The following is a 14884-nucleotide window of genomic DNA, read 5'->3' as shown; positions in this document are numbered from 1 at the left end:
GTAATGGTTCTAGGGGTTGCTCGTGCGCAAGTTGCCGCCACTCTTGGCTAGGTTACCTGGTTGAACCCTTTCTGTCTGGACAGCCCTTCACTTCGTGCCTGTCTCAGTCGCTGGCAGTATCCGTCAGTGGGCGTTTCTTGAACTTCTTCCAGCAAAGAAGTTCTTTGACACCAAGTCTACTCTCCCTGCGCGGAAGTCTTCTGCGCAGGGAGGGTGTGGGCAGCGGAGCACCCGTGCTCTCCCCGCTGGTCTCCGGTGAAGAGTCCTGGAGCCTCCTCTCCGATTCCCCCATCCGCCCCCCTTCTCCACTGGTGTTACGCTGATTTCCTTCCCCAGCAGATGGGCTTGCTCTCTCCCTACTGGGACCCTCTCCGGCATCCCTCTGGAGCCTTCCCTCCGCCTCTAGCTCCGATGGCAGTTCCCTGACACATTGAGTAACACCAGTTATAGAATCATGGACTTGGAAGGGACCTCGAGGGACATCTAGCCCAACCCCCTGGAATGCAGGAATCTCGACATACGGTCCATCCAATTTGAAACCACACCAGAACCTGCTTAGCTTTGCAGGTGTTGCAAAGGGGAGAGGCTGTTGCTTTCATACCCTGCTTATGGGCTTCTTGATAGCATCTGATTGGCTACAATTATAAAAGCAGAATGCTGGATAGGTGGAACTTTAATCTGACTAAACAGGGCTCTCATTATGGAACAAAGCCTTGATAGCAAACTTTTGAATGAATGGCCAGCGATACTAAGCACTATTCAAAAGGGGCTCCTGCGTCAGGTATAAAAGCTCCATGCGATTTTCCCATGCACGCTTCCTCCTATCAAATCCAAGCACCATGATACTTTGGGTACTGTCTTGCGCTCAGTAAAATAAACAACATTTAAAAATAAAACTGTAGTCCCTGAGGTTAAAGTTTCATCGTCGTAGCTGATACTCTGCAGAACATATCCTGACATGAGGACAGCCTTGCAAAGGAATCATCAAAACTTCGCAAGACCTGGTACCGAATGATATTTGTGTGTGAGAATTGAGGGCAAATCTGAAGGGGAAAGGGGACCGCTGCCGCAGAATAGCAAGCGATCGCCTGTATTTGCTGCAGTTGCAATAGATGCTGTTTCCGCTCAGAACCAGCCAAGTTCCTTTTTCAACAGAACTTGTTAGCAGGGGTTGCAAAAGCGGCGTTAAGAAAGGGCAATGTAATGCATTTACCTCCATTACTTTCCCCAACGTAAGCATATCTATGCACACTTTCCCCTAATAAATATGCCAGGTTTTGGTTAGAGAATTGCATCTCAAAATCTGGAGAAGTTCAATTTAAAAATAAAATAAAATAAAAAATACTTTTTATTTGTGAGACAAGGGAGTCTGTTCCACTACTGAACACCTCAGACTGTCAGAAAGTTATGCCTGAGGTTTAGTCGGAATCTCCTTGAAGCCACTGGTTTGTGTCCTACCGTCTGGAGCAGGAGAAAACAACCTTGCTCCAGCTTTCATGTGACAGCGCTTGAGATATTTGAAGATGGCTACCGTATCTCCTCTCTTTTCCAGGCTAAACAAACCCAGCTCCCTCAGCTGTTCCTCATAAGGCTTGGTTTCCAGCCCCTTGGTCATCTTGGTTGCCTTCTTCTGCTTGTCGTCTGAGAACTCTTGAAACAGCCTCCAACTCAGCGATTGCTTTGTGGTTGAGAGTGGGGAGAAATTTGTTTTGGTTCACATTTCAATAGAGAGCTACCAAAATTTCACTCTAGCCCAATGGTTGCTATTAATTTGATTTGAACTGATTTGATAATGATTTGATTTTAGAATGTTGTATTACTTTACTGTTGTTAGCCGCTCTGAGCCCGGCTTCGGCTGGGGAGGGCGGTATATAAATAAAATTATATTATTATTATTATTATTCCTGAATCAAAGACAGCTATCCTTTTGAATCTGAAATTCTCTTGAGTTTTGTGGTGCAGTGCTCCAACCAACCAACGTGTATAAGAATACCAATATCAGGAAAAAGTGTGCATTTAAAAATGCGTCAATTAAAATAAGGTACAAAATGCCTTCTGTTAGGGGCAAATGCTTGCAGAAATGCGTATATAAGGCAAAATTGCGTACAAGAATGTGTATATCAGGAAAAATGTGATGGATTTCTGTGTGGCTTTTTTTTTTTTAAAAAGCCACAAACTGATGTGGAATTGTGGGGAACTGAGCTTAGGAATGGGGGGGGGGAGAGATGCGAAAGAAAGTGAAATTGACAGATTTGGCCACATCCCTAGTTGTAAGGCCTCTCAGCAACTGCTATTGTGGGGTTTACTGGAGTTCTGTTCCAAGCACTAACACTGGGAAGGGCAGTGGGGTTATGCCAGAGCTGTGGGGCATTTGGTGGGATTTGGGGCATCTGCATTCCCTGCTGTAGAATGTTTCCCCAAAGTTGTGGCATGCACTTAAACTAAGAGAGGGAAGACAAAAGGATGGAGCCATCTTGCGCCGACCTCGACGCGTCAGTGCATTTGTTTGGGAACGCAAATGGCCCCTGTTGCGTCATTTCCGGCTCAGGTATGTGTGCGTTTTTCTTCGAAAAGAAAGGAAGAATGGAAAAATGGCACCAAGGAAAGATGGGCGCTTGCTCACCCCCCCTCCATCTATAAGCTGAGGAATCTATAAGCTTGAAAACCTACTGATATCCGAGGTGCTAGAAATGGGAGCATCTTAAGGATCAGAGTCTCTTTAAGACCAAAAGAGAGCGAGAGAGCAACATCAAATGTTTTGAGTCTGCATGGCTTCCTGCGGCCACCGGTAATTATCTATAATGAAGGAATCGTAGTCAGGGCTGTAGATGAGGGATTTGACAAAGGCTTCTTTGTCTTCCGGTTCCGGATACCAGGAGGCCAAGTTGTTTTTGTAGGCATAGTCGACAACCTAAAAGCAAGAGAAAGACGAGAAGGAATAGAGTGGCTTCCTCCAATCTGGTGCCTTCAAGATAAAAGGTAAAGGGACCCCTGACCATTAGGTCTAGTCGTGGCCGACTCTGGGGTTGTGGTGCTCATCTCGCTTTATTGGCTGAGGGAGCCGGCGTACAGCTTCCGGGTCATGTGGCCAGCATGACTAAGCTGCTTCTGGCGAACCAGAGCAGCGCACGGAAATGTCGTTTACCTTCCCGCCGGAGTGGTACCTATTTATCTACTTGCACTTTGACGTGCTCTCAAACTGCTAGATTGGCAGGAGCAGGGACCGAGCAATGGGAATAGTAAATAGTAATATATGCGGAGGTAGAATCAATAACCCATGCTCTTACATATTGCTCTTTTTATTGTGCTATATCTAAGATTTTTATTGAACCCTTTTAATGAAAATTCCCAGGACAATCGGATGGCATACTATACTTCTCTAACTCCTTTCAGATCAGAAGGCACCCACCTCTCCCAGGGTGGCTAAACATTCTTTGGCAGCATGTAAAACTCAACAGGGACTGGTTTTAGTAAACTTGTTATGTTCCTTGTGCCTGGTGTTTTATAGGAGCCTGGTAAATTTGTATACCGCCCTATAGTACAATACAGTTAGCAATTTTATTGTTATGGTTTCCTCTTTTGGTGTTATTCTATATATTTTTGTGTGCTTGTCACTGACTGTGATAGCGAGTTTGATTGATTTTAACCCATATCCACATTTATGCAACTAGACTGCTGTTCCCAAGGAGCTACGCCCACAAATGCTCTACAGGGAAGCGAGAGGATCTCATCGAGCCCTAAGCTGATCCCCTCTTCCGTGTCTGTAGCGAGTTGGTGGTGCTTAAACTGTGCTGTTTATGCTTGTCAGGTAAGCCTGCACCCTAGTATTTAAGTACCATTTTGCAAGGTACTTGCAAAAAGGAAGAGGGACTATTTTATTTTCAAGAGGAAGGCTTCCAATGTACCATTTCAACCTCGCCAAAAACGAAAAAGGCCACGGAACTTACTTTGACAGCGATTTTTAAGGAGACATCTCGAATGGAGCTCAGAGGCGGATACAGCCTTCCTTCTGCAAGATTCTCCTCAGTGACCTCTTCTGCGATTGACTAGCAAGGGGAGGAAAGGAGAGAGAGAGTCGTGTGGATTTTCAGCAAGATAAACGTGAAGGCCTTCTGAATGTGAGCTCTTCACTGCTAGTCTTCACTGAGACTATTATCCTACCTAGGCAGCCTTCGCCAGCTGCCTAGGTAAGATAATAGAAAATTCCCTGCCTATTGATGTCAAGCAGGTGCCTGATAAAGACATTTTTGTTTAGGCAAGCCTATGCAGACATGTAGAAGGTTGCTGTACATTTCAATGTGGTTTTCAGCTCCTTGCTGATTTTATCTCTTGAATGTTTTGCAAAATCACTTCGAGGTTTGTTTGTTTGTTTGCAATCTTGTCGGCATTTATCTGTCTCAAGGGACAATGGAGTGTGCCTCCGGGGGTGAAGCCAGACTGCTGTGTTAGTAGCACTTACCGTATTTTTCACTCTATAGGACGCATCAGACCATAGGAGGGGGATAACAGGGAAAAAAAATTCTCCCCCTCTCTGCTCAGCACCCCTTCAGCGAAGCGGCAGGAGAAACGGAGCCCCTTCCATTTCTTCTCCTGCTTCACTGAAGGGGCACTGTGCAGAGAGGGAAAACTGTGCAGGGCCTCTCCAGCGAAGCAAAGCCTGGAGAGCGGGAGGGGTTGGTGCACACTGACCCCTCCCGCTCTCCAGGCTTCAGGCGGCTATCCCGCTGCGCTCCGAAGGCTTGCGGATAGCTGCCTGAAGCCCCCTGAGCGCAGCGGCAGTTCGCGCTGTGCTCTGGGGGCTTCAGGCTTCTCCATTTTAGCCGTGGGGCTGGGGCAGGGGAAGCCCAAGCTTTTCCTGATCCCAGCCCCCAGAACAGGTTGGGGAGCAGCGGTCCCTTCTCCCTCCTGGGGAAAAGCCCGCAAGAGCTGCACAAAGCTTGTGTGCGGCTCTTGGGGGCTTTTCCTGCCTGCCTCCCCCTTGCATTCGCTCCATAGTACACGCAGACTTTCCCTCTTTTAAGAGGGAAAAAGTGCGTCCTATGGAGTGGAAAATACGGTAAGTGGCCTCTCCGGGGCACAAGCCTGGGCAGTGTGGATGGAGGTTCTGGGCTGCCCAGACAACAAGACCCCACTCTCAGCCTCACTGATGTGGTCCAAAGAAAAGCAGAGAAATACATTGCTGGAAAGAGGCCTACAAGGCGCCATCCAACCATCTTAGGGACTCCACTTCGGATTTGTGTAGAGTTTCCTCCTTAGCCTTTTCTTCTCCCGAAGGCAGCGTATAAATTTTATAAAAGAAAAATAAACTAAACAGCTTCCCTCACAGATAAACCTGGGTCTGCTCCTGCGCCTTGTGAGGAAGGGGACTCGGGTGTGGGGGTGGGAGTTGGCCTGAAAACGGAAGGTGTATGTGCCCTGGGAAGGAGTTCTGAAAGGACGAGGCAGAAAGGGGTAGTGGGCGCAGTCCTGAGAAATTCGCCGCCGCATGTGCTCGCTTCGGCAGCACATATACTAAAAAAGAGAAATTCGCCGCCGCAATGGTGGCAGAAGGAAAGGAAATTCCCAAACCTCTGCTGTGGTGAGAAAGATATCGTCGGAGATATGCCGGACTCCACAGGCGATCACTCCCAGAGCAACTCCCGGGAAAACATAGGCGTTGTTCCCTTGGCCTGGGAAGAAGGTCTGTCCATTTGGCAGGGTCACTTTGGAGAATGGGCTCCCGCTCGCAAATATGCCTCGGCCCTGTAAAGAGAGCGAGAAAGATTTGGGCACCTTGAGAGGCTTGCGAGAACGCCAGGCAGCTTGGGTGGAACTGGAAACCGAAAGGAAACTTGCAGCCTTTGTAGCAGCGGCCTTGGTTTCTTCAATCACTGGCAGAGGAAGGGGGGGCGGGTGCCCTTTCCATCGGTGATAGAGCGTGTGCCACCCTCCCTTGAACCCACTCTGCATTTCAGGGGGTTGGACTACATTGTAGGAATGGAGCACACTCCTGCCCGCGGGCAGCCTCAGCTGCCTGCACGCGTGAACTTGGGGTGCGAAGCACACTCCCCCTCACTGATAAAGCCACAGCTGTCTGAACATCTTGCCCTCTGTCTAACCTTTTGCGGTCTCAGTAGTCTGCCGCATCCTGTCTGTGACCTTTGTCTCTTTTGTCATACATTGTGCAAGGGGGAAATGGTGCAGTGGAAACAGGTGCCAAAATAACTTTGTACCACCCCATGATCTTGGGACTGAAAGATGTGTAAAGGTCACAGCCCAAAATGGATCTGCCTGGGTTTGCATATTGTGTCAATAAAAGGAGCCTCCACAGAGCTGGCTGGCAGCTTGCTCCTGCACAGCTCACCTGCATTATCAACTCCTGCCTCATGTCCTTCACTTCACTACGTGACCCTCGTGGTCCCTTCCAACTCTACAATTCTATGATTCTTATTCCATGAACTGCTGGGCAGGCCAGAACTCTAGGCAGGGGCTGGAGATAAGAACATCTTGACTGCCGACTGGAGGAAACTTCACCGAGAGACCAAGAGCCATGACTGACTGCTGCTTTTGCTGAAGCGATGAGAGGGGCAACTTGACACACCCTTGGGCTGTAATGTTCTGCACCCCCTCTACTGCAGACTTCCAAGTGTATAAAGGTAAAGGGACCCCTGACCATTAGGTCCAGTCGTGGCCGACTCTGGGGTTGCGGCGCTTATCTCGCTTTATTGGCCAAGGGAGCCGGCGTACAGCTTCTGGGTCATGTGGTCAGCATGACTAAGCCGCTTCTGGCGAACCAGAGCAGTGCACGGAAACGCCGTTTACCTTCCCACCAGAGTGGTTCCTGTTTATCTACTTGCACTTTGACGTGCTTTCAAACTGCTAGGTTGGCAGGAGCAGGGACTGAGCAACGGGAGCTCACCCCGTCGCAGGGATTCGAACTGCCGACCTTCTGATCGGCAAGTCCTAGGCTCTGTGGTTTAACCCACAGCACCACCCGCATCCCCCCCAAGTGTATACATGTTCTAATAAACCATATATCTTAAAGACAGTAGCTAGTAGCTTCCGCTGTGTCTCAATTTTCCCAACGGAAGCACAACCTTGGGGAAGCGCCTGGAATTCTGTAATTTCATTCAGCGGCTCAGCAGAGAAAGAGGCGGCAAGGTAGTAATATTTTTAAAGCAGCTGTCTTTAACTGTTTGCTTGTTTTTAAAACCAGTAACCTTAATATGCCGTTATATATTTTTGCAACCCACTTAGAGGTTTCCTTGCAGTCAACTGGTACACAATTATTAAATTTAATTCATTAATCAAAAATGAAATGAAAGCAGGAGGAAGGGGGAATCTTATACCTCGGTCAAGCGGTAACACTGTTCCGCAGTGCATTCTGCTTTGCTTGTAGGGTTGCTCAGGGCGAACACAATCGGCCTCTTGTTGAAAGACCCCATGTCCTTCAGAATCTGATCCGTGAAAGCGCCAGCAATAGCAGCCACACCTGCGACAGGTAAAGAAAAAACAACAACAAAAGCATCAGCAAATGGTTTATCTCTTAAGGCTGCAGTCTAAAAACCACTGCTTAAAAGCAGAAATATAAAAACAAAAGCCAGCGTTCCAAAGCATTTGGGAGCCTAACAGTTACCAATGATGGCTGTTGGTTTTACTGCCTTCACCACTTCCTCCAGGGTCTTCACATTGGGATGGTCTTGAGCGAACATCTCCTTCTCATGGTTCAAGTGACTTCTGCCCTGGGAGTCAAACAGAGCAAAAGCAAACGGTGATAGACTTGAAGCAGTCGTCTTTTCCCTAGCACCAGAGATCTGCTAAGATTATGCCACCTGGGCATCAAGAACTTATGACTTGTTCTTGGTGGGTGCCCCACAAATGCTGGAGAAGCTCCTTTCCTCTGGAGACGCTCCAAAGTCCAAGTTTGAGTGCTATCTGAAGTTGGTGCAAGACGGTAATTTCAGACCCTCCAAGTGTCCCTATTTTCTAGGGACGTCCCTGATTTACAGACACTGTCCCAGTTTCTGATTTGATCCTGGAATGTCCCACTAATATAACTAATATATACCTATGTTCAGAGGCCTTGGGGAACTGGACTCGGTTTTCAAAAGGAACAGAGGATGAAAATGGGACAGGATTCCATGAGTCCTGTGAACTAACCATTGCAAACTGCATTACAGACAAGTATTATACAGCAGCATGCTGGACTGTCAAGTTATATTGGCATACATGTGTTTGTGGCCATGGGTGCTAGCCAATAGGAGCTCTTCACAATAGGCTTCTTTCATTTCTGCACTGAACCATCCCAAACATTTGCAAAGCTGCTCTCCACCCCCCCGCCTGCCCCCAGAGTTGCCCCAGGATGGGGAGCATAGACCTGTTGTTAATACCTTTACAATGAGTCCCTTGGAGTCCACCATCCAGATTTTTTTGATAGCTTCTCCCCTTGAAATTCCTTCCTTCTCCAGGGCCATCACAATCAGGTGAGCTATGCCCATCGCCGCCTGAAAACACAGGCAGTAAAGACAACCAGTTACGGGCCCAACTCAAAGTGCTGGTGTTGACCTCTAAAGCCTCAGGACCGCAATACCTCAAGGATGACCTCTCCCCATATAGACAGACCCAGACTCTGTGATCATCTTCATGTGCCTCCTCCACAAGAGGTCTGGAGAGTGGCGATATAAGAACGGGGCCTTTTCTGCAGTGGCTCCCCTTTTGTGGAAAGCTCTCCCCAGGGAGGCCTGCCTGGCACCTTCATTACATACCTTTGGATGCCAAGCAAAAACATTCCTCTTTAACCAGGCCTTGGGCTGATTAATATTCTACAGTCTTTTAATTGTGGGGGTTTTTTGGGGTGTGTGTGTATTGTTTCTGTTTTTGTGGTCATTTCCAACTGTGCAATTCTGTAATTCTAATTCATTCCCTCAATGGGGGAAAAAAACCAGAAAGAAAAATCACCTGGGAAGGGAGGTGATTCTGGTTTCTGGCTGGTTTTTGTGTGCTATTTTTTTGTTAATTAAAATAATCTGAAGCACTGTTTACTTCATTTTCTAGACACAAAGCAGAAGCCTGTGAAATATGGGTAGCCGTGGGTCATGTCTCATTCTCTACGAAACACTGCGGGATCTTTAGGGACTTGGCACAAATGTAGGCTCACATCCCAAGCCATAAACACAAGGGTCGTTCTGGGCCGTCTCCCTCACAGCTGTGTAATCTCTTTCTGCAAAACTACCATGTGAGGAGAGCTGCAAAGCTCAAAACTACCCCCGCTTCCTGAGGCTGACGATGACTGCTTTCAGATTTCTGTCCAGCTATTTAAAAAGAGAAAAAAGAAAGAGCAAAAGGAAAATGGTGACTTGTTCGGTCTTCCCTCAGAGTAACAGGGATCCTACCTCTCCAGCTCCTTGGAAGACAAATTTGTGGTCAGAAAGCTTGTTCTTTGTGATCCTCAAGGCTGCAAGGATTCCGGCTACTGCAACAGAGGCAGTTCCTGGGAAAAGAAAACAACAACCCCAAACCCCATAGAGACACATGCAGTTGCTTGCAGATACTTAATGGGCTTAGGATTTTATTTATGTCAAGTGATGAATTAATATGTTTAATTCCATGAGGTGAAGATTTAAGGATGTTAATGTTTAAGTTAAATTTCATAAAAATTGGGATTTAGAAAACCATTAAAAGGACATGCAATGAAATTCAACCAAGGGGAAGCGAGGAAGTCATTTAACAAAGTTAATAACTGTCATTTTCAATAAGGCTATGATTTATGTTTGTTTGTCTTGTTTGTTTGTTTGTGTGTTTGTTTGTTTAAAATATTGTGAAAACTAATAATTTTTTTGGGGGAAAAAATACAGTCACATGCAGTTGCTGGAAATGTCCCTGGGAACACAGAGATAACAAGACAGACTAACTTTCCCGGGACTTCAAAATCAGCAGCAGAGGCAACTGTTTCCTGTCCTGTTTACTCATGAGATCCGTTGGACAGTTGAAAAAACAGGGCTTTTCCAGTGGTGGCATCAAAATTATGGAACTCCCTGCCGATTTGAAATGGTTAACAAATATGTTTCTGTCCCTAGCAGCTTTTGAAATATGGTACAAGTTCTGCAAGGTGTTTGCTTTGAAGTGTATTTTGCTGCCTGTCTTAAATGTGTTGTTATAATGCCTGATTTTGTATTTTGGTAGTATTTGGTGCTGTTGTCGGACGGCAACTCCCATCATCCCTCACCACTGGTCCTGCTAGCTAGGGATGATGGGAGTTGTAGTCCAACAACAGCTGGGGACCCATGTTTGAGAGACACGAGGTGGCTTGTGCATTGCTCAGGTTCGTTCTGAAATGGAAGATGGGCAGCACTGAATATGGATGAAAAACAAAGGAACGCAAGAAGCCCAAATGCTTGTTGTCTTGTCTTGTATCTCCAGAAAACCCATGAGCAGAAAACTGAGCACATTAGCAGTCTTTCAGATCACAGTCTTAGGATACATTTATCCAGCTAGGATTAAAAATTAACACAGATTTCCCTTTAATTTCCTTCACCCGCCCCCCCTTCCATGCCTGTCTCAATTAGGTACAGAGAAAACTATAATGAATAGTTCAGGAGGGGAGAGATTTCAACATTATCTTGGGCAAGCATGCAATCTAAACAACATTTAAAACCCAGCAGGTGCTGCTGCTCTGCTTTTAAGTGTTAGGAAACGGCACATCAAAGGGGGAAATACAGACAGTTATTTGAAGAGTAATCACAGCAGGTTCCTTGCCCGCAGTGTGAACACAGCTTTACAATTTGCTATGGCATTCATGAAATCCAGTGAGATGAATGTTGGCTCAGCTGTCAATCCGCCTCCTTCCACACACTTCAGGTGAGCTATTCTGTTTTTCCTTTTGATGAAGTTGCACAGGTAGGATTCTAGGCTTAGTCCTTTATTGGTTCCCCCCACCCATCACCTTTTTACCCTTGCGGTGTGTATTTTTAGGACTCACTTTATAGTTATTTAGTATTTAGCGCAGACACCGAAAATCGCAGGGATCTCCATGGGACTGATCTGGCCCAGGCAAGATAAACCTTGCTGACCCCTGCCCTGTGAGGTAGGTTAGGGGGAAAGACAGTGACTGGCCCAAGGTCACCCAGTGGGCAGTTTCCTGTGTTCTGGGTGTTGACCTATCAGATCTCTGCCTGAAACACACACAGTTGTTTTCCTCCCTGGTTCAAACGAAACCTTCCTACAGATGTAATCAAACCACTGTTTCTTAGAAGGCTGCTTGCAAGACCTCGGTTGATGTCTTTGCTTTTTCCTATAATCACTTTAAAAGGCCTTTATGCAATAATCCATTCTTGCACGAAAGATTAAAGGGTACCTAGCTATTTATCTATCTATCTTTTGATCAAACTGCAGGAGGCAGTGGAAGACAGGAGTGCCTGGCGTGCTCTGGTCCATGGGGTCACGAAGAGTCGGACATGACTAAACGACTAAATGACAGCAATCTATATCTATCATCTATCATCTATCTATCTATCTATCTATCTATCTATCTATCTATCATCTATCAATCTAATCTATCTATCATCTATCATCTATCTATCATCTAGCTAGCTATCTTATACAGCGGTACCTCTGGTTGTGGACACGATCCGTTCTGGGGTGCCGTTTGCACCCTGAAAAGTCTGCAACCAGAGCAGCACTTCTGCACATGTAAACACTTCCGGGTTTGCTGCATTCTTAATCCGAAAAAAGGCAACATGAAGCGTTCGCAAGAAGAGGTATGACTGTATATGAATGTTCATCATCTCAAAACTGCTCTGCACTCCTCTTTCCACTAGGTGGAGCTACGGATTAATAGTTGGTTTGTACAGCTAACTAACTAAGTGGACACTGCCAAATAAACTCAGGGTGTTTATTTTTTAAAAAATGCTCTCTTAAAGATAGAAGAAGTGGGGTGAGTGGGTTGAGGAATCGATGTTGCTGTATGACTCAGCCTGTTCTGTGATGTGGTTTTAAGAAGCCTATATCCCTGCAAGACAGGGTGTGTCGTTACTCATAATCCTATCCAATTCCAGATAGGATGAAAAGGTTGCAAGGCTTTGGTGCAACGACAAGAATCAGTAATAGGGGTTTTTTTTCCTCCTCAAAATGTGTTTCTAATCCTCCATCGCCTCCACATGTTTGTTCTCTCGCTCTCGAATTACTCAAAAGACAACAAAATTAATGCACCCTGGGCACAGAAGAATAATTTATCTTTGGGATTAGTTTGCTGAACTTGAAGGGTTTTTTTTTAAAAAAAAAGAAGTGTTCACAGCTGCTTTGCACAAACCGTTGGCTAATCAATGTTTGTTTAATCCCAAAGGGTCACTCTTAAAAAAATTAATCTTGCCACAGATTGCTGAAGGGATTCTTTTGTAAACTGGTCTCTTTGCTTTCCGCAAACTTGCAAGTTTCTACTTCAAACAGAGTTCCTTAATTAACAAAGGGAAGCTAGACTGGCTAAGGGCCCAGGGCCTCACCATGTTTACTTGCAAGTAAGTGGCTTTAATTTCAATGGGGCTTATTTGAAAGAATGTGTGTTTAGGATTCCAGCTGTAAGTCTCCTCTGGAAAGGGAGAGGAAGGCTGGAATCAAAGCTTTAATTGTCTCTTGGGAGTCTCCCCCCATTTCAGTTAATGCACCATTGTTCACAAGTTATGCTTATTCTGCTTTAAATGTCACCACACTCCCCCTCTAGCTAGTGTGGGACAAGACATTCCCCCATCTTCCCAGCCTGGATTCTGGCCATACTGCTCTGAGACTAGGCTGGTATTTGGTCCTTCCAGACTGGTGTTTTTTGTTTTGTTTTTGGCAGGTGTAGACAGCATCTTAAAAAACAGAGACATCACCGTGCCAACAAAGGTCCGTATAGTTAAAGCTATGGTTTTCCCAGTAGTGATGAATGGAAGTGAGAGCTGGACCATAAAGAAGGCTGATCACCGAAGAATTGATGCTTTTGAATTATGGTGCTGGAGGAGACTCTTGAGAGTCCCATGGACTGCAAGAAGATCAAACCTCTCCATTCTTAAGGAAATCAGCCCTGAGTGCTCACTGGAAGGACAGGTCCTGAAGCTGAGGCTCCAATACTTTGGCCACCTCATGAGAAGAGAAGACTCCCTGGAAAAGGCCCTGATGTTGGGAAAGATGGAGGGCACAAGGAGAAGGGGACAACAGAGGATGAGATGGTTGGACAGTGTTCTCGAAGCTACCAGCATGAGTTTGACCAAACTGTGGGAGGCAGTGGAAGACAGGAGTGCCTGGCGTGCTCTGGTCCATGGGGTCACAAAGAGTTGGACACGACTAAATGACTAAGAGTGGGGTTTGTGGAAGAAAACTGCATCAGTGAAAGGAATAAGACGTGTATGTATGTATGTATGTATGTGTGGAAGTGTAATCCAGAATTCAGCTGACCCCAAAAAGCTGCAATGTGACTGTAAATTTGCATTCCTCAGTAGCCCAATACAAGCATATTTAAAGCCCCCAGCCCCCCAACAGCAGGAAAGAGGCTCAAAAACACTTATCTGTCCAGAACTTAAAAAGGAAAAGATCAACAAGGGGTTGCAAAAAGCTGAACAAGCCCCAGAGAAACCCAGTTGATGGTAGTTCCATGTTGCCCAGAACCTTACCATCTGTTACTGACATCACAGTAGCAGCCAAGAAGAAATGAGTCTTCTTACTGCCAGATAGTTGTACTAATGGGTGTCATCCGCTGCCAACAACACTTCCGAATGCCCCTGCGGACTTTTTCCTCAAGTCTGGGATGAGCTAGTTCAGCACATCCATGTCTAAGACGCCACGCAGCTTCTGTGCTCATCCTTTGACCAATTTCCTCAACAGCGGAGAGCAGCTGCATGCGAAACCCCACACAGCGTGGTACCAAGTCCCGTGTCTCATCAGCTCTGCATCTCTTACCTTGAATGTCATCATTGAACGTGCAATATCTGTCACGGTATTTGTTGAGAAGGCGGAATGCATTGGCGTTGGCAAAGTCTTCAAACTGAATGAGGCAATTCATCCCATACCTGCAGGTTTCAAAAGAAAGACCAAGATTAACTGAGCTGGAGCCTGGTGTCAGCGCAAGTCTTTCCAGGAAGAAATGGAAGATCCATCTTCGCCTAGCATTATAGAATATTCTAATTTTGCACATGGCTGGTCAACCATTTAAAACATTTTTTTAAAAACCATTAAAAGATCCTGACAATAGGTTGCATTCAGCGAAGTCCTACTCGGAGTAGAACCACTGAAATGAACCTACGTGAGTCATGGCCTTTAACTTCGACAGGTCTACTCTGAGTAGGGCTAGTGTTGAATGTCAAAAAGGTGCTCAGTTTAAGATGTGGTCCAACACAAGGCAGGCTCCGTTGGCATGGAACCATCAAATTCGGTGTAAAAAACCCCATTCAAAACCAATTCCTTTGCCATCTATATTTTGGAAGCACAAAACAGATGACTCAAGAGGCAAATTTTTGAGTCTGACATTTGTGTGCTTGTGGGCTCCAAGGAGGGCAGGAATCAATAATGTCTTCTCAAATGTAAATGAATAAACACGGGAAATAGACATATGGCCAGCAGGTCATTAGTATGTTCAATGACTACATGCTCCTCTAAATGACATATTTATTGAGCATTCATGATGAATTTTCTTGCACAAAGCTTACATGGAAGTTAGGCATGTACTTGGTCTTTATTAAGCATTAGTTGTGATTTATTTGCACTGGGGTTATAGGACCTCAATGCAAATAAATCACAATTAATGCTTAATGCTTGCTTGCGGGGTGCTTATATGTCATCCTGTTAGTGATTTGTTCATTTTACACTTTCTAAAGCACTTCCCTGTAAGTTTCCAAACTCTAGAAAGCCAAGTTTCTCCTTTAAAGTGGATTTGTGT

At 45.9% G+C, this 14884-nt stretch overlaps 1 protein-coding gene across 1 annotated transcript in view; it reads right to left on the bottom strand.

Annotated features, from left to right (window-relative positions):
- Positions 1 to 655: 655 nt before the first annotated feature.
- The window catches only part of ME3 (malic enzyme 3), a 94828-nt gene continuing 80599 nt past the window's right edge, over positions 656 to 14884 (bottom strand). The window contains exons 8-15 of the mRNA XM_081909864.1: positions 13909 to 14018; positions 9372 to 9469; positions 8370 to 8483; positions 7616 to 7721; positions 7329 to 7471; positions 5569 to 5742; positions 3948 to 4046; positions 656 to 2911 (exon numbers count right to left, since the gene is read on the bottom strand). Coding sequence (XP_081765990.1) covers positions 2750 to 2911; positions 3948 to 4046; positions 5569 to 5742; positions 7329 to 7471; positions 7616 to 7721; positions 8370 to 8483; positions 9372 to 9469; positions 13909 to 14018 — 1006 coding nt within the window. The 3' untranslated portion in view covers positions 656 to 2749. The remainder of the gene's footprint in view (positions 2912 to 3947; positions 4047 to 5568; positions 5743 to 7328; positions 7472 to 7615; positions 7722 to 8369; positions 8484 to 9371; positions 9470 to 13908; positions 14019 to 14884) is intronic.

Source organism: Podarcis melisellensis (genome assembly GCF_964234715.1).
Source record: "Podarcis melisellensis genome assembly, chromosome: 4".
Lineage (NCBI taxonomy): Eukaryota > Metazoa > Chordata > Lepidosauria > Squamata > Lacertidae > Podarcis > Podarcis melisellensis.
The sequence above is the reverse complement of the archived record's forward strand: the minus strand, read 5'-3'. Positions and strand labels throughout refer to the sequence as shown.